Raw genomic sequence first — 27,979 nt, forward strand, 5'->3', positions numbered from 1 at the left:
ATGTAATGTGACCTGAACTGTTTGTAATGGCGCGATATTTACTTTGAATTTTGTTATGCTAATCTTGTGGTACCAAATTTTACCAAAACTTAGCGGGCCAAGTAAATATCAAATTTTATTTATTATACGACAGGTATCTGGTTGAAACCTTGGGTAGGAAAGCTATAGATGGAGACAGTATTTCTCTCTGAAACGTTATCATCTACCAGCGAGTTTACATAGTGCCAAAACCCAGCAGAACATCATCTTCACCGCCATGAAAACCCCAAACCCAACAAGTAGACCTTTAGTTAAGAATAAAGTTTGGAAAGTGGATATTTCATTTATAACCCTGTAATGTTCCACCAACACAACTTAAACAGCATACATAATTATTTCGCACTCCGCGTTCCACATAGAATCATGAAGTTTCAACGCTCGATAAAATCGCCAGAATACGAGTTGTGGCTCTTTAAAATCGCACGTAGAAACTGAATGCAAGTGAAGAATTTGAGGTTATCACGGCGGTGAAAACAAAGATGGTCTCTTTTCTGGGCTGTAGCGCAGTGTAGTCTCCTTCCAGGCTACACGGCACTACAACGTGATTAAACGTGGATTAAGTTATTTTTATTTCTCTTATAAATCCTCCACCTACCTCAGAGAAGTGATAAAAGATGCAAAACGCTGAATAAATAATGAAGATCGGTCCATCGGTTTAGAGCAACGCGCAAGTCCACCCACTAATGTAATCCTTTACAGAATTCATAATGACGTACACAATGAAGTTAGCACAGAAATATATACAATAAACATTAACATAAATATAAAGATGTCTGTGTACGACGTTATGAAGGCGTATTAGAAAAGGGGAAGTAAGACAATGCATTTTAAACCTCGGTTCTAGACGGCGGTGAGTGGTCATCTTCACACTCCGTCCGTTTTATCTCCTACGAAAGAACACAAAACATTCACTCGACAGCCGCAAAAGAGAAATGCCGCCACTAGCAAGAATGAAACCCCACTTCAGCTGACCAGCACAGAGCCAGACACTTGTTCTAATATTATCCTTAGTATTTTGTTTCGAAGCATCCTTAATAAACTCTGTCTTTATAATGCAGCAACAAATTTGACAACCGTATAAAATCACGTACAGTGAATTATTGTTCATATTTTATTCTTTACAGATCTTTAGGTACGGCTTAAACAAAAATATCTGCGATTTAATATATATACGCAAGGCTAATATTCCGTATTATATCGTGCAAACTTCTTTTGGGACAGCCTGTACATTTAATATATTTAATAAATAATTGTTTCTGAAATGACGGACCAGCCAGATCGACGTAATCCGTTAATACGTTTGAAGATTTTAAAGTGATTGACTTGGTTCTTCAGTTGGTTTCGTCGCTGCCCTAATAATTAATGCAGGAAGCACCTCTGAAACGTCGTTAAACTTTTACCAGACTACACGGTGCAACAACTCAGAAGACAGCTATTTTAAAAATAACCGCCTTAAAAGCTTTAAATTTCAATAATTTATTCAATTGTTTAAATAGCTATTTGATGCGAAAACCAATGAAATTGTGTGATACCGCTTTGTTTGTCTGATTTATAGGATCGCTTTCTATTGTGTGTGTGAGAGAAAGTTTTGAAATTTCTGCAGTTACGCCATTCTACATGTTACTTTGCCATAAATTTGACTCTGTAAACACTGCTGTTGGCCTGGTCACTAAAACCACTTGTTGAATGTATGAATCCGGAGGCCATCATGTCGCGAGGGAGATATCAGATACTCAGTGTTTATCCTCTTGAAACATCACAGCCTCAGACCCCGAAATGAAGTCAGAATAATAAAATATAATTGTTATATATTTAAATTTAGTTTGTACCATTCTGAACTGATGTAAATTATAATCTCAAAAGACATCTCTGGAGTTGACGTACAGACTATTCGGACTTGCTCTTCGTGTTCTGTGCCTCCGTAAATGTGGACGGTTTCACGAAACGAAGTCCAGCAGCATGATAAATGCGAGCCATGGGCTTAAGGGGGTCACCTCACTGTTGGTACTTCAAAGAGAAACTCTCGAAGACGCACAGTGATAACGATGGGTCCCAGAGACCACAGGACCTCAAGCCAAAGTGCGCCAACAGCCATCCCGATTCTCCTTAGTCCACCCATACAACAGAGTAACGAGGACCAGCATACAAATTATAAAATGTATAATTCATATGTTTTCCATAGATTAATGTAGCTAGAGAATCTGTAATGCAACGTAATGCATGCACAGTAATAAAGTTGAAGTGTTTTGGTTTCATCGTACATATCAATGTTGCAAGATTGTCCTTGAAAGCTGATAATTGCTCAGCCAGTAACAATATACTGTACTTTAGAACCATCTGAAGCACAAAGCTCGTCTGAATGTTGAAGATTGCTGTATTCTGGGTTGTTACGCAGTGTAATCTGGTAGAAATATACCGACGTTTCCGATGTCCTCGCTAACTCCATCATCAGGGTGACAAGTCTTAGGACACTCATCGCTCTGGTAATAAAGGCAGTAAGGACCTCTAAAACGTCGGACAATTTGTATGAGACCACGTGATGCAACATCTCAGTGGACAGTCAGCTTCACAGTCGCTAACGCGAGGACCTGAAATGTCGCTATTACGATGTTTATTTATTTATTTATTTAGTGTTCTGTGTGACGACAGGTCCATATGAACAGGATCCTTCCATCCTTTTCTCGGACTGGGACCTGTTCATATACGTTCTTGGCAGATGATCCAGAAGTGGTTTGCCATTGCCTTCTTCTGTGTGTGAATGGAGTAATTGTTGGGATGCCATGGAGGAAAACTCCGTGATGCCTAGACCACGGCCTTGCCCAACACAAGTTATAAATTCGGGCACCGCCGGGAATCGAACCCGAGACCCCAGGATTACAAGGCCAGCGTTCTAACCGCTAAACCACCGTGGGATTTACCGGTCTTTATTTGCATCCAGTATGTAAATTAACGCCTATTCCATTATTTTCCTTCTATCTGAACATTTACAATTGGTTACTGAAAATGCAGAATATTTAGTTGTAAGTTCATTTCTGAATCGTCTGAGAAATGCTTTATATCTAACGTTAATTATATTTGAAAATAACTCCATTCACGTGTGATGTATTACATTGAAAAGGATATGAACAATTGCATATGCATAGATATATTTGTTGTTGTTGTTGTTGTTGTGTCTGTAACTCCATCAGAGGAGCCGGGTTACGAAAGCCAGACGTCTCCCAGCAAATCCCGGGGTGGTGCGGTGCAGAGGGTTAAATACGGGAGGGGTGACGGGTCGATATCACACGACCTCCGCCAGACCTCACAGTACGTAGACAGACAGGATACGTCGACCTGACTAGACAGGTACGATATATCGATCTGTACTGTATCCAACACCCTACACCGAGACCCGATGGTTCAGTCCACGTGCCATGAAGACCGGGGTTCGATTCCTGACAAGGAAGGATTTTTTTGATAATGTTATACTTGGATATGGCCCCGTATAGACTCATCAGTACAGACATTATGTCCTTAGTCTAATTATAATCAGCTTATGACGCCTTGTATAAACAGTAATTTCAGACAATAACGAATGTCGAATGTACCCATTTTATAAGAGTGTTCTGCATGCAGATACTGTTCTTCAGAACTACTGTGTATTCCTCTTGGAAACCGACTGGATAGAGCCGATGTTGCGTAGATATTTCATTAAAATTAAGATAGCATACGATATTACACGGTTATTTTGAAACACACACACAAATACCTTCAAGGTATATATGGAAGCTTATTATTCCGCACGTCTGAAAAGCGAGGAGGTTTGAATACCGCATCGATAACGTTTATGTCTGCAACTACTTAGAGAATATTTGAATAAATTTTACCTTAAGGCTATCCTATTTGCATATTAACATATCACCACTACCGCGAGTTTTCAAATAATTTCAAGCGTCGTACATGGAAGCGAATCTTGATCTGCTATTATCTGTGAAGAATACAGAATAAGACCGTGCTAAGGAGAACAAGGTAAGACTAAATAGAAGACGTTCAATGACGAAGGACTTCGTGATTAAATGAAGGAGGATAAGATGAGAGGAAGGTGAAAGTTTTGAGAGGTCGGGTGTCCCGAGGAATTCAGTGCAAGTCCAATCTCATCAAAATAGTATTTAGGACTTTAGTCCGTACCTCAAAGAAAACAAAACAGGTGGTAAACGGAAGTTACCAATGGGCTCTAAAGAGTTTAAGAACTTCATCGTTTTTGCCACTGCTTTAGAATTTTTTACATTTAATTACAGTCATTCTGCCAACGAATGCTATGTAATTTCCGCCACTGGTTCGTATTTCGCACTACATCTGCCCTGCTCCTGATATTTTAAAACTTTCTCATCTCCTTTGTTCCTCATATAATTGTTATAATTTTAGAATAATTGATAATTTATATTAAGATTTCATTAAGGCATCTACCGGCAAGTCTACATGACGGTAAAACCCAGAACAAAATCATAAAGTCTTTATCCAGTTATTTCAAAGAGATAAATGCCCATTTTGCATTAAATACAAAACACATTAATATAAAAAGAACATGATCGTAACAATAAATTGCACTGAAACATATAATATCAAGTATGGGCCCTATAAAATACGAAATATGCATAGGCTCTGTATAAAATTAAAAATAAGAGAATAAGATTCATCTCCTGGTAAAAAAATGCTATGATAATGATAACGACAATGATAATATACGAGGCGCGTCCCAAAAGTAAGTTTCCCTGGGGCCGTTTACAGAAACAAAACACAATTTCATGGAAATATTTATTGCAACAGATACAGCAAGTGTCCAGCTATTTTTCAACATATTCGCCACCGGAATTGAGACATTTGTCATACCGTGGGACCAACTTTTGAATACCTGTGTCGTAGAAGTCTGCCGCCTGGGATTGGAACCACTGTGTGACAACCATCTCCGCCTCTCTGTCATTCTCAAAACGCTTACGCTGACCGGACAGGAATTTCTTGAGGTGTAGGAAAAGATGGAAATCACTGGGAGCGAGGTCCGGGCTATAGGGTGAATGATTAAACACCTCCCAGCTGAACTCCTGCAGGAGACTCGCTGTCCGTCGAGCCGTGTGCGGCCTAGCGTTATCACTGACCGCACTTCACAGTCGGCGGGAGCTGGAATAAGAACCTCTATCTTCAACAGCTGCAACGATGCTACTGTGAGAACGCGGGAAGTACCGTTAGTGCATGCGCCATGCTACGTCATTGCTTTATCACGTACGCACAGTCGCTTCGCGCAATATAAGATTTGCTAGCTGTGGGACGAGTGGGAAACTTACTTTTGGGACGCGCCTCGTATTAAAGCACATGTGTTAACATTGTTTATAATTGTTAGTATGATGATTTCCATTCTAATTTGCTACCAACTTGTTAGATTTTGGTTTTGTCTGAGGGAGCACAGAGTAAATATTGCGTACGTATTGCTATTAAGCAAAACTAATTTTGCCACGCCCCTCAGATGTACAACTGGGGGCATATACCGTTGAGAAACGCATTACTAAATAAACCAAACACAAGGTAAAAAGCATAAACTGTTAAATGCGTCGTTATGTGATTTTACTCAGGGTTGTTTGTGAGACGACACGACATGTGGCTGATCCATCTGCTGATTCTCAACTGTATAAATGACCCGGGGCCATGTATCGTGGAGGGGCGAGTTTTGACACCCCTGACTACATACAGTCGGCTAGTTCCCAGTCCACCCTCATCCTCTGCGTTGTTATTTTTTGATACATTTGTAGAGAGAACGCGGCAGAGCAGTGAGGCTGCCGGATACTGCAAAGCGCCATTTTCAATGCAGGAGTGCATTATGGGTCCACAGAAACTGTGATGGAACAAAAATAATTTATTTCAATCCTTCCTCGTGTTTCTCTCTTTTTCTCTTTTCGAACTTTGATAAACTCCTTGATTGGTCCGTATTTAAGTCACTAACTGACCAAACGACGTAAGGAACTCGCTATCCGGCTAAGTAACTTACTGATTATATAAATATCGAATAACCAAGTTAAATGACTAAAAACCCGAATAACTAACCAATTTACAGATTAACTTATACAAAATTACTCATTATAGCCTGTAACTAAGAAACGAACCTAATCCCATAAATTTTCCTTTCTGAATATCTCTGTGACTGGTTCGTGCTGAGGTACCACAAAGAATATTAATCTCTACCCCGACTAACATTAATGTTATTTTCAAAAGAGTCACGAAATTGAAGCCAGTGCAGCCAACTAGTTGAAACTTCGGAATACCAAGCAGGTGCGATAACCACATCATAAAGCTGAATTTATGTTATTTATGTTACAAAAATACATAAGCACTGCTTACTGCAATCTCTGTCCATGGTTGTAGGAAGGTGCTCCAGAAACCTGTAGTGGGGTATCCCCATAAAATATGTGACGTGTAAGTACACCCATGATTTATCCCCTGTGCTTCGACTGAGCCATTTTCTCCCCTTGCAGAAGTTGGATTTGTTTACATTGCACGGTGCGCCACAAAGCCACGTAAAAGGATTTTTTTTCAACCAAACGTCACTATGCGCCGTCAGTTGCTTACGGACCAGTCAATAGGACCGTTCACTATGCAAATAAGTACAGCCCATGTTAATTTCGCTTTTAAAAGATCGATGCTTGAACAGAGGTCGTCTGCCGACTAATTTATTTGTGGTCCGTCAAACAGAATCCCTAGTTTTTCATTCCATCGCCATTGATGATGTCCTTCGATGTTTGTATTATCCTACGTATGCAGAAGGCTTGCAGTGGACTGCTGATGTAAATAAAAATAACTAAACGAGATTCAAACCGTATTCCTCCGGAGTATTATCGCTACGCAGTCCGGCGCGGCTTCACATAAAGATACATGTTTTAATCATCATGTTTTAATTCCAAATCCACTTAGCAAACACATTTCAATAAAACATACTACTTGATAACAATGAATGTATCAACAAGTTAACAACCAATCGGTTAATCATTCAATAAATAAATCGGCCAGGCAGTCAAACGATCCAGTGATGCAGCCGGCTGGTCAGTCAACCAGTAAGACATTAGTCAACCGATCACCTGCCAAAGCTGTTCATGCCCAACTAATGCTCAACGAGAAATAATATTGTATAAGTCACACTTGTACTTCGGTCTGTGGCGGAAATGCGAATGGATAAGTGAAACGAGAATCAGTGAATGAATTATACATTTTGTGGCAATACCACTTGTATTAACGACACGAAAACAAACATTCCTCTGGTAACAGGTATCGCACACTGCAAACACTGTGGCTTGATTGATCTTTCGAAAGCTGATAATGTACTGGTACGCTTTTACGAGTCAAGATAATGGCTCTAAATCGACATTATCAACAGTGAATCTGAATTACAGCAGCCTACTACAAGAAGTAAGATATTACTGTATTGTCTACATGAATGAAATTACCATACTTTTGGTTTTTAACTCATATAGCTTGAGTCTGATAGAGTCTGATAAAAGTTGATGTAGACGATTCGTTAAACAAGTGTTACAATGCGTAAACAGTGTTCTATTCATTTTAAGACAAATGTAACTTAAGAGCATACATAGTTTTGGCGTGCTCAGTGCTCAGTGGCTTTGAAAATATCAGATCGATGAGATATTTTTGATATTGTTTCACTAATGCGAAAGTTCATAAATTTATATATATATATATATATATATATATATATATATATATATATATATGTTTAGACGAGTATCGAATACAGGATTTTTATGAAAATTAAAATTCCCCACAACCGTCTTCGGTAACAACTCTTCCAGAACTGCTTCTCTTTTAACATTAATTCAAAAACACCAGCTGATGAAGGCGTGGGAAACAGTAATTTACTTTTGCGAGTGTTTTACACGTCTCTTATTCTGAGGCAAGAACATCAATTACAAGTGTCTTGGAGATATGAAGTAAGGGACACCTAGAAATAGCCTACGATATAAAGAGGAATTTTGTTCTTTATACAGGTCACGTGGTATTATTAGTGCTGTGAAATATACAAAGTTACAATGGGCTGGACATGAAGCTAGGATGGGGGAGGCTCAATTTTAGTCGGTAAAAATCTTCGACAGCGATCACTTGGCAGACCGAAGGAAAAAAAGTGAGGATAATATTAATACGGATATTTGGGAAAGTTTCGTGTTTGGTTAGTTACTTCCATACATACAAAAATATATGTTGTCTTATCTCAGAGTTAATTTGACAGACGCCAGATGTAGACATTTGTTATCGTTGATGCTGTAATTATGTAATTATTATTTAAAGACCTTTGTACAATATTATGTTGTTATTGTTAAATTTTTTATTGTTAATACGTAACCGTCACGAAAAATAATCTAATTGCGTCGGAAACAGAGTGCCCATCCTGCCATCTACGTTCATCTCAGAGAACCAGTTTGATAAGACGAAACAATGAAAAGAGGGCTTGTAGGGAAGCTACGAATCACCAAGTCCTGTCGTGAAGTTCAGACGTTCGCAACCCTGAGAAGTCGGTCAGAAGAAACAGAAACAATTTTTTATCGTTCCCTTATTACATTTTTACAATGGTGGAGTCCCTAACTTGACGTAGTTCTCCTGGGAGAACTTCCCTATGTTCGGGAAGTGAGGGGAAGAAGAGGGAGATGAAAAGATGGAAGAGAAGTGGAGGGAGGTGTCTGGCGCCAGACGGGACGGGGTCGGGAAACGTCTGGAGCATCGCCCACTATAGTTCCCGGAGATCAAAGATGATGATTCCGACAAGATCGCGGATCGCGGGAACATGCATCTGAAATTGAAAGACGGTCATATATACCGCCCAGGGCAAAGGAAACCACCAAGCCTGTGCTTCAAATGACAAACTGCAAGATACGCCATCCTTACTACGAAAACAGACTTTCAAAGAGAATATCTTAAATTGTATTAAAGTGGTATTATAAATCACGTCGTTTTCTGCGCGGTGCGGACTGAATTAAAATTCTACGAAGTATATTAATTTTAGCCCACAAAAATGTCTACATTACAATTTAAAACCTCGCTAAGAGCTCAAGAACGTTAGTAAAAGATACTAATACAGCCGTGAATGAATATAAGAATTTTAAACATTTAAAACGATACATTATATCAATATATGCCTATTACACAATTGAGTGTATTATATTATGGCGGTCATGTTAACAATATGACATACTTGCGCTGCACATGTACTTGATAAAAGAGGCTTTTACGTTAAATAATCTATTACAGCTGAATCATGGTCAGTAAAACAGAAACACACGAAACAAATTCTTAGCTGCTGAAATGAATCATTTAAGGCGATCGGCAAGGATATAACGGATGGATAAAATTAGAAATGAAACAATCAGAACGAATATGGGAATAAAGAAAGACATTTTAAAGGAAATAGAAGAACAGAAATTAAGATGGTACGGCCAAAACTATTAAACGGGTTGCAGAATGGAATCCACAGCGGAAAAGGAAGTGCGGCAGACCAATCAATACAAAGAAGCGTGGGATCACGGATAGTATAAAGATAAAAAATTTAAATGATGAAGAATGTTTGGTTCGAGAACTTTGGAGAGAAAAAAGCAAAATATGTCTGTGGGTTGACGAAAACTGAGTATTCACAAAAAAAATCCTAATTATCGTTATAATAATTATCGTAATCAAACTTAATGTGAACTTTTATATTAAGAACAGATAATAAAATTAGTATACTATGTTGCAAATATATCACATGCTAGCAACTCGGCACACAAAAAAGAGGCAATACATATTCCAGAAAGCTATTAGAGTCGACAATTTTCAATACCTCATTTGTAATGCATTAAAGTTATTGGTGATATACGCCGCCCACGTTGACTTCAATTTGTTTCTTCATAAAAACAAAAGACCCCGAAGACTGTGTGACAGAATGCCAAACCTAACTTCATCACGACCAAACATTTCCGCGTGTACGGCATGTAACATACATTATACAGTAATCATCTTTGTGGTTAGTTTTCACGTGAAATGTAACACAGCTAAAATACGTAGCAGTGCGAACACGAATGGAAGACTAAGAAACGGAAGGAGTGAAGAAAGGAAACGTGACGAAGAAACTAAGATAGACAGGTCAAAAGCTAGAATGGAATGGCGGATAGCAGAGAAACAGAACGAGATTGATAAAAATAAGCCAAAGAAAAACATAAAGGAACGAATGAGGGAACAAAAAGGACATGAAATGGAGGAAATAGACACAGAAATATATTTAAAACGAAAGAAGGAAAAGAGAGACAGACACGACAATAAAAATATATTTGGAAGAGACTTGGAATTCTCATCGTAAAAGTAAAATGCAATGAACAAGAACTAAGATCAAGACCAGGAAGACATGTCAAGACGTCGTAAAACAATAGTACAATTCAGGACCCTGTTCCCTGGGGAGATATTCGGCGCTTGAGACTGTAGTTCAGCTATCACCCCTCCTCTATGTTTCAATTTACACCTTCTTGGTCTATCGATGGACCGATGTGCAAGACACTGAAGGCTGGTCCTCCCACAACACCAACTCCATCACTGCATGGGGAAATCTGTACTAATTCCGGTAACATTTCCGGATTGCTAGTCACTGAACACAAAGATTTTAATTATTTTAAAGAATTAGCCAAACCTATCAAAACCATGAAGCAGTGTCTTCATTGAGCTGGTTTACTTAATCTGCCAGTAAATAATCACCCTACTTTACAAAGCGCAAGGTTCAAAACTGTTTCCAAAACAGCTTTCCACTGGTTCTTATCCTGAGTTATTTCAAACCAGTTCACGTCTGGGAAGTATATTTTTCAAACATTCGTTTCTGTACCATAAGAGCAAAACAAATGTCTCCAAACTCTTAAGAATTTTTAACCAAAATGTTAAAGATTTGGATTCGTGGAACGTATATCTATCTGTACATATGCACGCAACATTTTTCTAACGCCAGTAACAAACTGGACTCAAAAATATGTTCTTGATTTAGTCACATTAAAAATTGACCTCTTCACCATGCAATTTCGTCTTTTCCTTTTCCGTAAGTCATAATACACACCTCAGGATTTTGTTCCTTCAACGTACTATATCCACCATTTTTCTCCAAAGATTAAACAATAAAATTTCGCACTGGAAGCTATTATTCGCTGTTTGTCATTTTCACGCAAGTTTCATCTAAAAAATCAAACAAAATTTGATTAAATTTTTAATTTGCCGTCTACCCTAAATGTTGCGAAAAGAAAATTTTTTTGTACGCGGCCAATATACGCCATAATTTACACGAAACTCAAATAATGATAAATTAGTTTTAAAAATTACTCCTCATACAAAGATTGTTACATTTCATAAAATACAGTTCACATTTCTCTTTAGATCTGCAAGTTTAATTTTAAACATAATTTCACGTGGTGAATCGCATAAAATCGAAACTGTGGGTTTGTATAAATACTTGTAGCTCAAGAACGGATAAAACGAATTTGAACAAAACTTGGCATTCTAATTCCATTTGACGAGGAAGGGAACACACTAAGGCCAAAACACCGGAAATTTGTCTCATTTCGAGGCTAGGCGAGGGACGTTCTTGTAGATCGCAGACTGTAGCTATAGAAAAATTGGGCCAAGAACAAAACACTGTTTCAGAACAGGAAAAATAGGACACGCCCTCGAAAATGTGTCCTGGGTTCTGATTCAAATGAATCTAAAGCAACGCAACAAAAGCTGAACAAATCCAAACAAATTCACACAAATCCAGCCTAAATTGATCTAATTAACAAAATCAATAGGAAACCATGCGGCATTTGAAGTCGACAGGCCAGCGAGTATGAAGAAGTGGATGGCAGTTGTGCCTTTAAAGACGTTTCAGAAGTTAGGTTAGGTTTATCAACGACAGAACAAGAAACAAAATTATTTGTTTTGGCGGGGAGAATACAGGAGTAAAGGTTATAAACCCACATACTGTGCAGGTTTTGAGTCCCGGTAAAGATGCTGGGTTTAGAAACAATAATTTTTAATGTGAAATCCAATAAGTACACTATGGCAAAGCCAATGATAAGTTTTCAGGCAATAAAGATTCATATGAAATATCGTCTCAGTAACACTGCAGCACACTGCCTGTTTTTAATAAAATGCAAAGAAATATGTTTCGTGACACTACGCGGTGTGAATTAGCTTTATAACAACATATATCTACGTAAATGGCAAGATCAGTAAGACAACAACAGAAAGGAAAGTACAACATCCGAATCATCGAATCATAGGAGGGTTCGAAGGGGAACACAAAAATAAAAAAACAAGTTTCGTTGGTAAAGCAGGAAGACAGAGGCGAAACGGAAGCCTGTCTAAATAAAACATCCTCACTTTGTGAAAATAGAAGTAACAGTCGAGGATACAGCGGAGGGTAAGAGACAGCTGGAGTAGGTCAGGGAATGCAAAGAAGCTTGGACACTCCGCGTATGCGAGTTACAAACGTAATGAATAAATACAAACGAATACGTTTCAAAATGCAAAGGGCACATTCCTGACATTTGTGCTGTGTGGGTGTGCGTAGGTAAAATTACGTTCCGGACGCTTTATTACCAGCGAAAGCACTTCCGGTAAGCACTAGATGTCAGAACCGACCTGAACTAGATTGCACTGAGAATATTTCTCTGACTGCCAGGAATCGAAACCCGGTCATCCGGTCCGTCCCCAGATTACACTACCATGTTTATTATATTCCTCCATTTATTCTTGGTCTTCTAAGTGGTCGCTTCCCAAGATATTTACTCGTGATAATTATTTGTCGCATTCTTATCTCCCTAATCTGAGCTGCATGTCCGAACCATTATAATACCTAGAAAAAAATTGTCATCTTGTATTTTCGATACTGAAAAGAAGATTAGATAAAAAAAGCTAAATAAAGACACAAAAATAACTTACACTTGTGCCGGCAAGGAACAAAGTGTTTGGCAAGTGTCGTAAGGAACGTCTTGTATTGTATATGCATTTGACAGGTCTCCAGTCCGCTTTTTATACACAATTTTTTTCCCTTCCTTAGCACCGTGCAAGTGCAAGGCTGAACATTTTTAAATAAACCTGTCTTCAGAATAAAGCTGACGTCTCTATTATACCAACATGTGGACCGGGCACGGTTTGGGTGCTATTCTGTGACCCAGTTTTATATCCCAGAGAGGGGGGGGGGCGAATTACTTCTCTTACTCTCTCACCCATCCACCCACACCTTTTCCCGCCAACAGCTGAATCTGTTAGGGCGGTTCTGACGAAAAATAAAATCGATGTACAATTTTTCGACGTGGCAGGAAGAGGAGGTATGTTAGAAGCAAGGAAAAAGAATCAATTGATAAGGAAAGAGACGGTCCATCATAGAAAATGGAAGGCGAGGGAGTATTTGAGAGAAATAGCGGAACATGTATTATTTCGGGAGGAGGTATTCAATTGTTCAAACTTGAAAAACAATTATTTTCCTATCACTCAGTTTTCAAACTGAGACTATGACACACACATCAACTGCTTAGATTAATTTGTATCTAGGATTCTTAGAAGCAACGAACAAAGAAACAAAGCTACATCCTCACTTGATTAATTAATTATAACTATTTGTATAAAATCCAGCATTTATATTTTATTTATATTAGTGAATAATCAAGAATCATTAAGTTACTCGGTTGGAAAATTTTATATTCAGCAAACTCTTAACGATGCTAAAGGGATTTTTCTTGGATATGTGGGCCTAGAGTGACAGAATAGAATCACAAGAAACTGATAAAATATCGTTTTGGTCCACCAAGAGTAATCTATAAACAGCAAAGTAAGCGAAAAAATATCCATACCCAACCAAAACTAAAAAACTTAACATACATGCAAACAGTTCGGCAGAAATAAGCTTATGATAAAATTACCTTCAAATAATCTAGAAATTTTCAAAGGACTGTAATGTGCAAACTATGGGGTTGAAATGGTCGTGACCTTGACGTATCTGTCACCTCTAATTATCACGACTATAATCGCCCATATGTCTACAGTTCGGCAGGAATAAGCGTTTGAAAAAATTACCTTACAAAGTCCTTGATATATTCAAAGGCTTCTAACACGCAAACGATTAGGCTGTTGTTTTCGTGACCTTGACATGACCTCGACCTATCCGTTACCTCAAGTTGTTATAAATATGGTCAAACACATACCTATTGTTCGGTAGAAATTAGCCTTTGAAAAATCATCTTTGACATTTTCAAAGAACTTTATTCAAAAAACCCTTGGCCTGAAATTGCGGTGAACTAGACATTACCTCGACCAAATCGTGACCTCAAATTGGCATGTGTATGGTCTCTGAGGTACCTATAATTCATCAGATATAAGCCTGAAAAACATTGAACGCGAAGAGACTGAAAATTTTAAAGCTCTAACAGAACCGGTCCATGTCCAACCTAAACTTACTTAACATATCCTATGTTAAAAATATAAAGTTTAATAAAAAGTGATCAACTAATGGCAGAAGGCGGTCTGTCTCTTTGCTTCTCAGTCGAAGACCATGTGCAAACACTGACGACAGCTACACGCTTTTGGTGTTCCAGCACACCTCACATTTCTTTCCCCGTTGTGTATATAAATTAAAAAATCATGTCAAAACACGAACATCCACGCCTAATGCTAGGATTTTTTACATCTCAGAGTGAACTTGAATATCCTCTGGTATAATAAAAAAATATTTTTGAAACTTATTATATTTTCATTTTTATTATGGTACTAAAAAGGAGCTTATGTACAGATGGGCTTTCGTTTGCAAATTGGATTGCAGTTTCCTATTGCATCCCTCAGTGGTTAAGTTATGTTGACAGCGAATCTCTCTGCGAGGAGAGAAGACTGACACTGGACAATGATGGACTACACCGGTTTGGAAAATACAGTTTTGGAACGCTTTCTTTTCGACTGTACGACTCTGATGTTCATTTACTGGCACGTTAAAGAGCTACATAGTTTGTTCTCTTCAACAAATATTATCATAATCAGGTCAACGAGACATAAATTAGCGAGGCATGTAGCAAGCATGACGGTGATTAAAAATGCGAAACAAATGTTTCTTGTAAAGTCTAAACTGAGACCCGTCGCAAGACGTAAGAGTGAACTGATGGATAATATTAAAACGGATATTGAGGAAATACGATTTGGAATGTGAACTAGAATCATCTCGCTCAGGGTACAGAAAGATGGGGGACTCTTGTGAAGATATTAATGCATGTTAGGTTTCTATGAACGGGAAAAACTTTTTGAGTGAGTTGCTATAAAATTCTGAATAAATATTAATTTACTGCAATAAATATATCTTATTGATATGAGTAACAAACAATTTAGTGATACAAGGGAAGTGTTGGTTTAAATTTAACTGCACGTAAAATTGAAATAAATTTAAGCCACTTTTGTGTTATACATATATTTCTTGATAAAAATTATGAGACGATTTACTTTCGACACTGTCGGTACATAATTCCCACTATTAGTAATTCCGATTACTTTAAATTTGCTAAGAATAGACTATTCTCAAAGTTTCATACCGTCATCATGTATCAAATCTTGTCATATAAAATATGATTCATACATGATACGTAGATATGTTTGATATCCATCTCCAAACAAAATGCTTCACTTATTATCGCCATCAAACGGATAGATAAATTAAGATCAAGCAACTGCCATGTAATATTACGTTCTGTAAAAGGAAACCTTGGCAAGTTTTTCGTGTTTTTCCAGAAGTTTATCGAACTAAAATTTCAAGATCCTTTGCCATTATGTGGCGTGTTACTTTAACCAGAGACGTCTGCACAACTGCCACCGATTCTGTACTATTTACGGTAGAAAATTATCAAGTACACGTGCTGTCTCATCTTTAGTAGAAGTATATAAAAAGTTACTGTGGGCGGAACACAGAGAACAACATGGGACAATGTGTGATCGTTTATTTTTTATTTATAAATAAATAAAATAATTTTCTTGAGGATTTCTGTCTTCTGGGTTGTTGTGCTGTGTAGTCTGGTCGATGTTAACCAACGTTTCAGAGGTCATACTGCCGCCGCCCTGTTGACGGAGGCAGTATGACCTCTGACCAGACCAGACTACACAGCGCAACAACCCAGAAGACAGAAATCTTCATACTCATCGCCCTGTTAACGGAGGCAGTATAGCCTCTGAAACGTTGGTTAACATCGACCAGACTACACAGCGCAACAACCCAGAAGACGGAAATCTTCATACTCATCGCCCTGATGACGGAGGCATTATGACCTCTGAAACGTTGGTTAACATCGACCAGACTACACAGCGCAACAATCCAGAAGACAGAAATCTTCATACTCACCGCCCTGATGATGGAGGCAGTATGACCTCTGAAACGTTGGTAAACATCGACCAGACTACACAGCGCAACAACCCAGAAGACATAAATCTTCATACTCACCGCCCTGATGATGGAGGCAGTATAGCCTCTGAAACGTTGTTAAACATCGACCAGACTACACAGCGCAACAACCCAGAAGACAGAAATCTTCATACTCATCGCTGTGAAAACCTCAAATCTCACATAATTTTCTTGAAATTTTCAGTTCAACACCAACTCTGGCAAAGAATTAATTTTCCATATACGCTTGTTACATTGATACACTGAAGAGAACCAATTGATATATAAGACCTTAAAAAAGCAAAAACGAAAATGGGGGGGAGAAAGAAAAACAGTTTCCCGATCCACTCGAATGTTTTTCTTGCGCGCTAGATGAAAGAATAACAATAGTGGGAAAATGGCCGACTCGCCTCTGTGCAGTGCCATGTCCTGTTTTAAAGGGGCGAGGGTTAGGACTGAAGGAGGGGACAAATATTCATTAGGATATAAAATGAGACCATCCTAGCAGAAAACTTCAACGAGTGCCAAACAAGGCGGAAAGACATCTTGAGCGTTACTTACCAGCAGCCGAAACACGAAAGGATCAGGCGAGTTTAAAGATAATTTATCTACGAAGTATTTCTTACATTCTCAATTAAAAACTACCCAATTTGAAAGTGACAGCTAAGGCATTTGTAGGTCCAAATTTTATTTGCAGCCAATGCAAGTGAATAAAAAATTATCCAATGCATCTTGTGAGTTACGTACACTTTAAATTACAGATAAAACATCTGATTTTAATTTGTTCTCGTCTAAACTACTTATGCTCTGTATTTTAAAAGCAATGCTTGTGAATGTTAGTTTTGTTACACCAAAGGAAATCTGAATCCTATTACAGACCTACACATTTTATCGGTCAGTTCGTCCTTCTCTCTATATTTCAACGAATCATCATTATTGCGGACACTAGAATAACCATTTCTCTGCAAACTTGGTGTGAATGTTTATGCGAATGAAGGCTGTGTATATAGCTGGTTCAAAGAATGATATTTAATGTAAGAGTTTATACATTTATCATTTTATATTTTCTCAGTTAATTACATAGTCCAGATAAGTATTAAAAAGGCAAAACCTTTATCATAATTTATTGTCTATGTTTTTACCAATTTTCGAGAAATATTTATGCACATTTTGGAAGTGTTAATCTTGCTGCATGAGACAACATGATTTTTATTCAGCGGTAGATATAAAATTCATACACTGCATTCCAATAAGAGTTCATAGGGCGCATTCCAGTCTACTGTTAGACTAAACAATACAACGAACTCTACGCATTAAATAATAATTTATACTGTACAAGTGAGTTGAAGGGAGTCAGCAATAAGCGCCAGGCCTAAGAAAAATCATCAGCAAAGTAAGATCTCAATAATTACGTCTCCCAGAAGTCGGGAACATTTAAAAGTTGTCTACAGGGGCAGGTAACAAACGATATCCAGAGAGAAAGCTGTGAACCGTAGAAGGGGTTGAGGGGAGACAACGAAAATAAACTAACTTAAATCTCAATTATATTGAATATAACCATACAATTTAGGACAAAGTACAGATCACAACAAGAAGGGTCATTGGGAAGTTTCTTTTTAAATTGATAAATCGTATTTTAAGGAATTTTATAGGCTGGGGCCATAATTGTTTTTAATCACGTCAAGTGAGACACAGACTAAAATAATTTGGGAACCACTGGTATAAAGTTATCTACAGTTATTTAACGTAATTTATAACACACAAGTACATAGTTTGTCACTGTATTTAAGGTTCATTATATTACACATAAAATAGTTGTGAAAATAAGATGAGCCTCTAATACAAATGTAATAATTTGGCGTCCACAGGGCACTAGGGTAACAATATCAATATGAATTTTAGAAAAAAAATATGAAATAAGTTGGGGGTTGAGAGAACTTGGCGCAAAATAAGGTCAAAGTGAGTGTTTTTAACACAACAGCCCAATTTAAGATTACTTCAGGTGCAGAAATATAGATTATGTGAGTATCAAAATTTCAAGAAAAACTGGACCACAAGGGAACACGAATTCTCAACCCTTGGCCCGCAAATGTGTTTCATGCGGCCCGCGTTCATATTTTATAACATTGTGTCAACATATAATAACAACCGTTACCTGTTATCAGAAGACACTTTTCGTTATGTCGTACGTGTTAACAATTTGCACAGGATTATGAAGAACATCAAATTAAGAACAACTACGCGTCATACCAACGAACACGTGAAATGACGCTTGCGAATTTCAACAAGATAAATTAAAATAATTTATATTGAAAGATTACTGAAGCAAATGCAGTTTAAAATTTCTCACAAACTGTTGATTTTGTTAAAGGAAAATACTTGATATTATGTGAATCTAAAGACGGCTGTCTAAGTTTTAGAACCGTGTAGTCCGGATGAAGTTTACCGACGTTTCAGATGTACTTGCTGACTCCATCATCAGGGCGATAACCCAGAAGACAGCCATCTTTATTATCGCAACCATGAGAACCTCAAATCCAACCTATGCGAACCTGTTACCAATAGTAGGACTACTTCAGCGTTATTTTTAATAAAATTGCAATGGCGTATCAATGAAGTGTTCTCAGTTACAACCTCGCGGCTTGTAAGTCGATTACAATGGGCGACTATGGCCTGCAGTCTAGAAAAGGTTTAGGACCCCTAAGATAACTTACCAATAAGCTGTTAACAGAAACTTCTTCCACCTGCCGATGATCTAACGCGCTTGTACAGAGCAGTTGCTAACAGACAGTAACGGTGCTCTCTATAATCAGTGTAGAGGAAACTGGACCGCAAACTCTATCAACCGTCGAGTCAACTGACTGAAAATTATTTAACCTGTCAAAATGTCATCCCCAGTTTTGTGCCAGGGCCACGTGGTAAAACCTCGTGCACACAGGGAGAGAGAGAGAGAGAGGACCGTTCATAACAAAAGAGAAAACTTTCGCATTTAGAAGCGCTTTTACGCTGTTTTGTAGTTTAAATTGTTTTGTTCATATATACCCTAAGGCTTATCATACACATATATAAAAGGAGTGTTAGTAATGTTGTTAATTCACGTTATAATGACAATATAATGCACATATACTAACACCATTTCAAGCTGTTTTTACGTCTTTGAAATATTCTTAATGCGTTTCTACAAGAAAAACTTTCCTTATACATATTTAAAGCCACAGACATTATATCCTCATATATGAGTCTTATAAGCATCAAGCAAGTTCTTTTTGATATGTGTTATATTATCATATAAGAGATACATTACTCAACTTTAAAACAGAAGTTAATGCATTGTTTACACCTCTAACTAAGATATTTCCGGGCAGGTAGACCCGATAATCTATCTGTACCTTAAGAGGCTCGCAGGCTTCTGACGGTACTTTCCAATAGAAACAAAGGAAATTGTATGTAATAAAGTTTTTGAATTATTATTGTCTAAGAGAGGTGTCATACATTAAAACATTAATTCACATAACAAGCGCATTACGTAAAGAAAATAGATGGCGATTAGATGAGGTACTGAGTCACATCCCAACGCACTTTCTTTTATTTGTGCGGCCTCTCTCAAGGATTCAGCGTAGATGACAGTGAAAGACGAACAGGATGCGGAAAGATTATGTCCCTGATTATTATATAAGACAACATCAAGAATATCTTTACGATATCTAGTCCCTGAGGCGACAATTGAACAATGAGTGGTAACTTCTCATCTGCAACGTACGATAACACGTAATAAAAAGCCCTACACGGATGGGATATCTTAAAATAAACGCAAATGTTATAGATTACGCAATCTTCCTATAAGCATATCTTATTTCAATGACATTAAAATAAATGCGAAGTGGTTGGTGTGTGTGTGTGTGTGTGTGTGCACCTTCGCAAGATTGCAAAAAAGATACACAGCGATTACGTAGAGGACTGAATACAGCTGAAGTTTCACCTAATGGGATCTTCAAAACTGTACTGACATAGTTGTTAACCGGAAATCAAGCTACTTAATAAATTATCAGTCTCCAGTGTGAAACTGCTACGTTGAGACATCGTTTTGTGATGACGGCGATGGACCTTCGGGAATTTCTCAATGAGCCAAGTGCGTATCACCCGATCAAGAGGATTCAGAATCAGGAAATTCGTTCGCGTTTCTGTTAACCCTTTCGGTCACTTTACAAGTTCATTAGAATGTCGTATGGTCTTTTTTGTAGCTATGATAATTTCGGAGATAGCTAGTTAAATACTCTCCTTTTTGTAGTTAGGTCTGTGAACAAGTTAGACAACAAGTCAGTTTGTTCATTCTTAGGTTATTTGAAGTAGTTATTTCGTATGCATTCATTACAGGGCTGTAGTGTCTAATTAAATGGGAAAGTGGTGAGTGGATAAGGATTTAGAAGGGGGAGCTTGTGATGTGACTATCATCATCCCGTAATTCGCCTGCTAAGACAAGAAAATGATCAATTCCCTAAGTCAAGGTGGTAGGTAGCCATGCCGAGATTTGAAGCGAGTACTTCCTCAATAAAAGTTACACCAGCCGTCTTTGAAGTAGATTTTTGTTACGTACTTTCATAATGGCTACTCTGAAGAACTATTTGTACATCGTAAGTTTTTTATGTAGATTCGTAGTCCGTAGGTTCTGAAGACCAACAAGATTAAAAAAAAAACACTGGAAAAATTATCAAATGGAGAGAGACAAAGACAACAAATTATATCGTGTTAATAAAACAGCAATTACAATATTTTGTATTGGTAGGCCTGAGGGGATGGGTGACAACTAAATATCATTTATGTTTCCAAACGTTCGAAGAACAATGCTTTGAAGAAATTACTGTCAACACAGAAATAAAGACAAACTAGAATCGAAACCTCTATCGAGGTGTGAGGCGATAATTTACTGCTGTAAAAATTACATGACACGTAATGCAACCAAACTGAAAACCGTTCGCGGTGTGACGGATATATTTGAGTCTCGTACTTATGTGGTAGTAACTTTATCTGTTGACTGTACTGGAAACATTTCTATGTCAATGGGACATTCCTTCAAGTTATATTGGTTCAGTAATTACTATTACGAGGTTCATTTCTTAATACTTCTAATTATTTTACAAAGCATTGTAATAACATGACAAAATTATGAAAATAAACTGTGTATTCTGCCGAATATTCGAAGGCTTTTCTTAAGAATTTATTCTTCAAGACTACGTTTACAGGGAAGCTAGTTTTTGAAGCACCTTATAGCTCAGTAACTCTTACTGAGCACACAGTAGTAATGACTACTCCATAAAACATCTACTAGAAACAATCGGTTCGAAACTCCGCCGGTTTACGATAAATCCTGACTAGAACTGTCGTGGCTTTACTCAGTCTCTCCAGGCGAATGAGTGGATAGCATATTTGAATATGTCACGTTCGCCTGCTCTTAAATCCTTTCATATTCAACATTCGTGATCCACTTAATTTGATGCTGTACAACTTCAGAACTACTGAACAGATTTAGATGAAATGAGGTGTTGGCAGTTTCCATTTCAGCTTATAATGGTAATTTAATTCTTGTTCGTACCGAAAAAAAAAATACAAAGAATATACTACACACTGAGCTCAAGACAAAAATTGATTTTCTTACAAACGGCTCACAGTAGACATAAATGCACGCGACATAACAAAGACCTCACAGAGATCTACGACTTTTATTTTTAGAACATTTATCGGTATAATGATTTAAAGAAATCAATAAGTAGGACAATACAATCTATAGGGTATATTGAAGATAATTTTGTCTATGCAGCCTTACGGAACGAGGGCACAGGCATTTACATTTCTTTCTTATTTTCTCTATCTTTTGAGAAGACACATACTTAAGAGATGAGATTTAAGGTTCTCACGGCAGAGAGCATGAAGATGACTGCTATTTGAGATGTAGCGCAGTGTAGTATGTTAGAAATTTCCCGACGTTTCAAAGGTACTCTCCGCCTCATCGTGATAACTGATTCAGTGAGCACCTCTGAAACGTCGTTAAACTTCTACAAAACTATACGACGCAACATCCCAGAAGAGAGCCATCTTCAGACTCACCGCCGTAAATACATCAAATGCTACTTATTATGTGTTACGTCATAGCATCGAAGTTGTGAAAGAGAGTTTCAGCTGAAGTTAGAACATTTATAAATAGTTAAAACAGTAGAATTGGAGGATGTCTGCTCTTTAATCCAATCTGGAGGAAACGATTGAGCGGCAGATCGTAAACAAAGGAACATGTGACAATACATGCGCACTTGGCTGAAAACTGGAAGAAACATCTCCCAGTCAGTTCAATACAGAGCCTCGTGCCAGACGGTTGGACTCAGACAACACGAGGAAGATCTTGTGTTTCTGACGATACCGTCTTGCAAAAATAATTAAAAATACGTTTCAAAACGTTGTACAAAGACAGACATGACACCTGGAAAACTGTTTCTATCCACATCTGTTAATATCACTGATGTTAATAACAACAGACATTAGTAATAAATGTTTACATCGAAAGCTTGTATTAAAAATGTGAACATAATCGCTGCATTTAAATTTATTGTTTCATAATTAATCCTATATATGAAAGCAACCTAGCTGAAACAGGATGTACCAAGCTATACAGATTCTACATAGAATCCTACGGTCAAAACAATATTTAACATTACGCTGTTTAAATATCTGCATTCTGACGTATCGCACACAAACAAGCTTGGATGTTGTTATAACTGCAGTAAATTATATCATCAGGGCGTAAGTACCATTTATATGGTTCCTTGATTTGTATTAATAAAGGTGAGTCATTTGTATAAACAGAACTTCACATATTTAATTTCACAAAGAACATGTTCAATGCTCGTCCACACACACTCCATCATTTTCATTAATAACCTCAAATTATGTCATAATAGAATGAACATTATTTTCGTTGACAAATTCAGAATGTGTATATTTAATTTTACTTTATCCATGAAGAAAAGTAACCTTAATTTTATAATATGTGTAGTCATGCATATACAAAAGCCACGAGTAGTATACCATCGTGACGTGTATGAAAACATTCTACCTGCTCCCCTAACCCAAGAGGACTCCCGCTCTTTTTATTCCTTTCTCTCCTGTCTCTCTTATACGAGGCGGTCCGCTGTCTCTTTCAAAGCCTCCACAAAGCACCAAATAGCATTCAAATAAGAACGAAATTGAGCTATAACATAGTTATAAAACTTCAACTCACCTTACATTTCTGCCACTCGTCATTTCATAAGAGGAACACTTCATAAAACCGATAAAACTGGGTTAAAAAGACAAGTTCCAGTCAAGAATAAACGAAATCCATTATTCCACGGAAACAAAAATAATACACAAAAACAGTTCGACCGACAAACACACACACAGACACTCAATGACAGAGATAAAGACAGAGAAACTCGAGTCTTCGTTTGTATGTGTCGACTGTCTACTGTCTCCCGCTCAGAAACAGTTTTCTGCTATTCAGTTACGACCAACTCCTGCGCTCGGCCGCTAGATAGCAGCATGAGTCTTGGCGACAGAAGCGCTGCGACAAGTCTCGCAAACTCACTAAATCGATAAAAATGCCAGCACTTTTTTGTATTCTTTTTATTCTCTCCTTTTTAAAGGGGGTGCACTGTCTCCTATAGACGTGCACAGACAGACATGTGTAGATTTGTACACTATCTATCCGTCTAGAACGTGTTTTTATACAGACACACACTCCAGAAGTCCGTGGCGAAATGAGGTACTAATAACACGCACAAACATTTGGCATTGTTCGAAATAATGTAACTTTGTAGTCTTCTGTTGTTTTTTATGGTATGTGCGACTTAAACGCATTAAATAATTGCCAGAACCAAATTATATTTTTTTACAGGAATGTTTTCAGATAATGTTTTATCAACACACTTGGACAAGTAGACTCACATACAAGTTAAGCAGAGTTTAAAATGATTCTGGCATCTTCGCTGAACGAAAACAGATGTTTTAAAGCCTGTTTCTAGCGATTTGTAGTATTTATGTAAGAATTCTTTCCGCAACAATAAAATATTAATGGAATCCTAAGAATGGAGCTTAGTAGCATTTTTTAAACTACCACGAAACATGTAAGTATACGAAACGTTTCCATCGCTCTACAAAACTTGAATTTCAAACAAATTTCATCACTGCACATAGGCCTTTCCTGTAATAAAGAACTGAAAGTGTATGATCACAATTACAACTAATATAAATTCTAGGTGGAGGGGAGTTTATGCTCATGGGTTGGTAAATACATTTTTTGGTGTATTTATAAGAATGATATCGCACTCTGCCCAAAGACAATTGAACCCGGTCCATATTCTGACAGTTCATATGATATAATTCAATTTTAATATTATCGTTCCGTCTACGTATCAGTTTTTAAAGTGGTCGTTCTAAACCAAATTATGTAAGTATTTCATGTATCTCAATTCCGAGCTACACAGAGGCCTATTGCCCATCTCAGCTTCATCGACTTAACGGTACTAACAGTCCAAAATAAATAGCACAAACCATAGTTTTCCTTAAAATACGTTCCTTGATCTCTCACGGATTATGGGTCAACTGACGACATCAAAATACGGAGAGTACTCGATTCGAATCCCAACGCTTACCGGATAATTAAAGTTAGTACATGGTGCAGAATTATACTTAAGAAGCTAATACTTGCTCAGATAGTTAGGTAATTTCCCTCATTTTATGGAACCAAAAGTTCATTGGCGTTTTCACAACAGCCCGCCAGATGGATGGAAGATATAATGGAACTGGCTCAGGGTCGCTTCCAGTGGTGTGCTTTTGTATTAGCAATATTGCATATTCAAGTTCTACCACCAGAAAATTGGTAACTTTAACTGATGTCGTCAAAACTGACGATCGCGTCCCCATACACTGATGAAATCTGACGCGTACACTTTTATCCACTGCCATGACCGACAGTAATCCAGTAATCTTCACGTGCTGTGGATACCAAACTACGTATCATACCATCCACTTCTGCTTCAAGAGTTCTAACTGTCAGTTGCCTAAAATTACCTAAAATAGTCTTTTATTTTAGCAAAGAAAATGAAACGAAAGACAGACCATCAACTTCTTTACCAGTAGCCAATGTCAGACACTATCCTACCCAGCCAAGGTTAGTTTCTGTTCTTTCAAGAAACTTGACTTGAAACGTTGTTGTCATGGTGACAAAAGTCTACTTACCAACACATAAGACAGCAATTATCATGAATTATCCATGAGTTACAGATGTAAAAGACAGAAAGCCTCGCACGATACAATCGTTGCACAAATGACCTCAGCCAAAAGCGAATACTTTTAAGACGCCTTATATATGGGACGTGTGGTTCTAGTGTGGAAATATGGAGTAAAGCAGCGTGGACCAGTAGGTAGATACTCTAAAGACAGAGGAAGTGTGTTCCACAATGACGTTCGTATATACTTGTAAGTCCACATGCCGTAAATACCCGGAAGACAAATATAAATGTCAGGATTCGTTCAAGTACAATTAATGGCGACTGTGTTATTCTCACTCAGACTAGATGGGAAACATCGAAATGCTGGTTGTTTTCACAACACACTAAAACATTTTATGCCATCACTGTAGAACAAACATTATAAACACCAAGGAGAATTTGATAAACAGCGCAAGTGGCAAGAATGTAAGAGACGAGAAGTGCTAAACGGGATAATAATATTAAAATGGATTAAAGAAAGTACTTGTTGCTGTGAATTAGATCAATCAGACTCATAATATTTTCAAAAAGAATCTTTAAAATGCTGTCATGTACATTATGGTTTCGTAACAGGCGGGAATATTATTAATTCGAATTAGGTTTTCAGAAAGGATTCTCCTATATTCAGTTAAAAATAATCTATGAATAAAAATAATCCCCAACGCTCTAGGTATTATTGTTATAAAATGAACACAGACTTATATTTCCTTCCGATTATTACTTACTTGCTTGCTACTTAAGTATTTATAATTAAAAGTGTCCGAGAAGCTTGCATATCAAAATTCATATTTTCATAATAATTTTCCTACATTGGATGATGCTAATATTATCTCAGTCTCAAAAGTTAAACTAACTGCCGCTGGAACTGAATTATAAATTACCTTAGAGTAACCTGTAACGCAATTACCTTCTTACCGAATGTCATAAACACTGACAAGCAATTTAAAATACATTATGGGAGCAGACCGAAATGTTCTTTTCCTTTCTGCAATCCGGTACAGTAGTCTGATAAATCTGTACTCACAAAAATCTCCAATATCGAATGTATTTTAAATGTCGAGGTTCTATAAGGTTAGTACATTATAAACTCTACTTGTTACTGCGAAAAACTAGGAACATCGGTTTATTGGTAATGACGAAAGAGGATGTAAATTTTTCTCCTGTTGGATTATCGCTCATATCAGCGGCAATTATGATAATAGTACGCCTGCACTAATGTTCAGGGCCGGTAGAGAATGTCTCAGTCACCTAATGGTGTTCACTTCAACTACTGAATGATATGTTCCAGCTTCTCAAGGTGGTTCTAGAAAGGTACAGATTAAGACATAAGGACAGAGTGAAAAGGCTTCGATCCTGTGCTTGTGGTTGTAATATCAACCTACGGACTACTATCACATAAAATTCAATAAAAATTATAAGATGACGTAGTAAGTAGTATCAGGCACAAGTTAGAAATTTTTCACTTACGTAACAAAATTTGTTCGCTTACGTATACATTACTCTGTTGCTTCGTACTAAGACTGATTTCAAAGACTTGTCTTCTTTTAACTCACTTGAAATAAAATATATTTCCAACTTAAATAAATGCATAATAAATTCGACACGTTTTATTTATACTGGATGTGTTGCTCAATTTTTACTACGCCCAAGATATAAACAATAAAGCATATACTAAACATCGATCAATATGCGGATCTACAAGAAATAGCTGAAAATACAATACAAATTTTATGGAGTGCTGAAAATTCCTCTTAAATTTGAAATTCGGGCTTTAACAAATAAACAAAGTAGAACACAATCTACCGAAATTAATTTTGTAAGCTGCATCGCACCATACACTATTTCGGAGAGGATCATAAATTTGTATAATTAAGATATTAGAGACGATTTACATATATTTGGTTTTATGATATCAGATAAAACCTACTTATATTTGGTACAAAGGCCAGAAATGAATTCACACCTACAGAACTGAACACGATATCTACCAGAGCAGTTATTAGCAAAGTCCAGTTTTCAATATCTTCCACAAAGACAAAACCCTGTCAGCTTCTGTCTGAAGGCAGAACAGGCTCTTAGCTTATCAAATGTAAAACTTCTTGACGATGGTAAAGAGTCAATTGAATAAAAATTTACTTGGATATTATCCATCGTCTAGTAATAAAACGTAAAAAACGTAAAACGACGTTTCGGAGATGGGGCTCTATCTCCGGAGATAGGG

The 27,979-nt window shown here is 37.3% G+C and overlaps 1 protein-coding gene across 4 annotated transcripts in view; it reads right to left on the reverse strand.

The window, feature by feature from the left end:
* Nucleotides 1-27,979, reverse strand: part of LOC110835993 (zinc finger protein rotund) — a 427,918-nt gene that overhangs the window by 138,152 nt on the left and 261,787 nt on the right. The window contains exon 1 of one of the 4 annotated variants that reach the window (XM_087349136.1): nucleotides 23,735-23,952. The exons of 2 other annotated variants lie outside the window; for them this stretch is intronic. In XM_087349136.1, the coding sequence (XP_087205262.1) occupies nucleotides 23,735-23,773 (39 nt within the window). In that variant the 5' untranslated portion in view covers nucleotides 23,774-23,952. Of the gene's footprint in view, nucleotides 1-23,729; nucleotides 23,953-27,979 lie in introns of those variants that run through there. One more of the 4 variants, XM_087349137.1, reaches the window with a different exon arrangement.

The sequence above is a fragment of the Zootermopsis nevadensis genome, unplaced genomic scaffold (assembly GCF_977971745.1).
Source record: "Zootermopsis nevadensis isolate Lab colony 2312 unplaced genomic scaffold, Znev_1.0 Znev_ptg000015l, whole genome shotgun sequence".
Classification (NCBI taxonomy): domain Eukaryota; kingdom Metazoa; phylum Arthropoda; class Insecta; order Blattodea; family Termopsidae; genus Zootermopsis; species Zootermopsis nevadensis.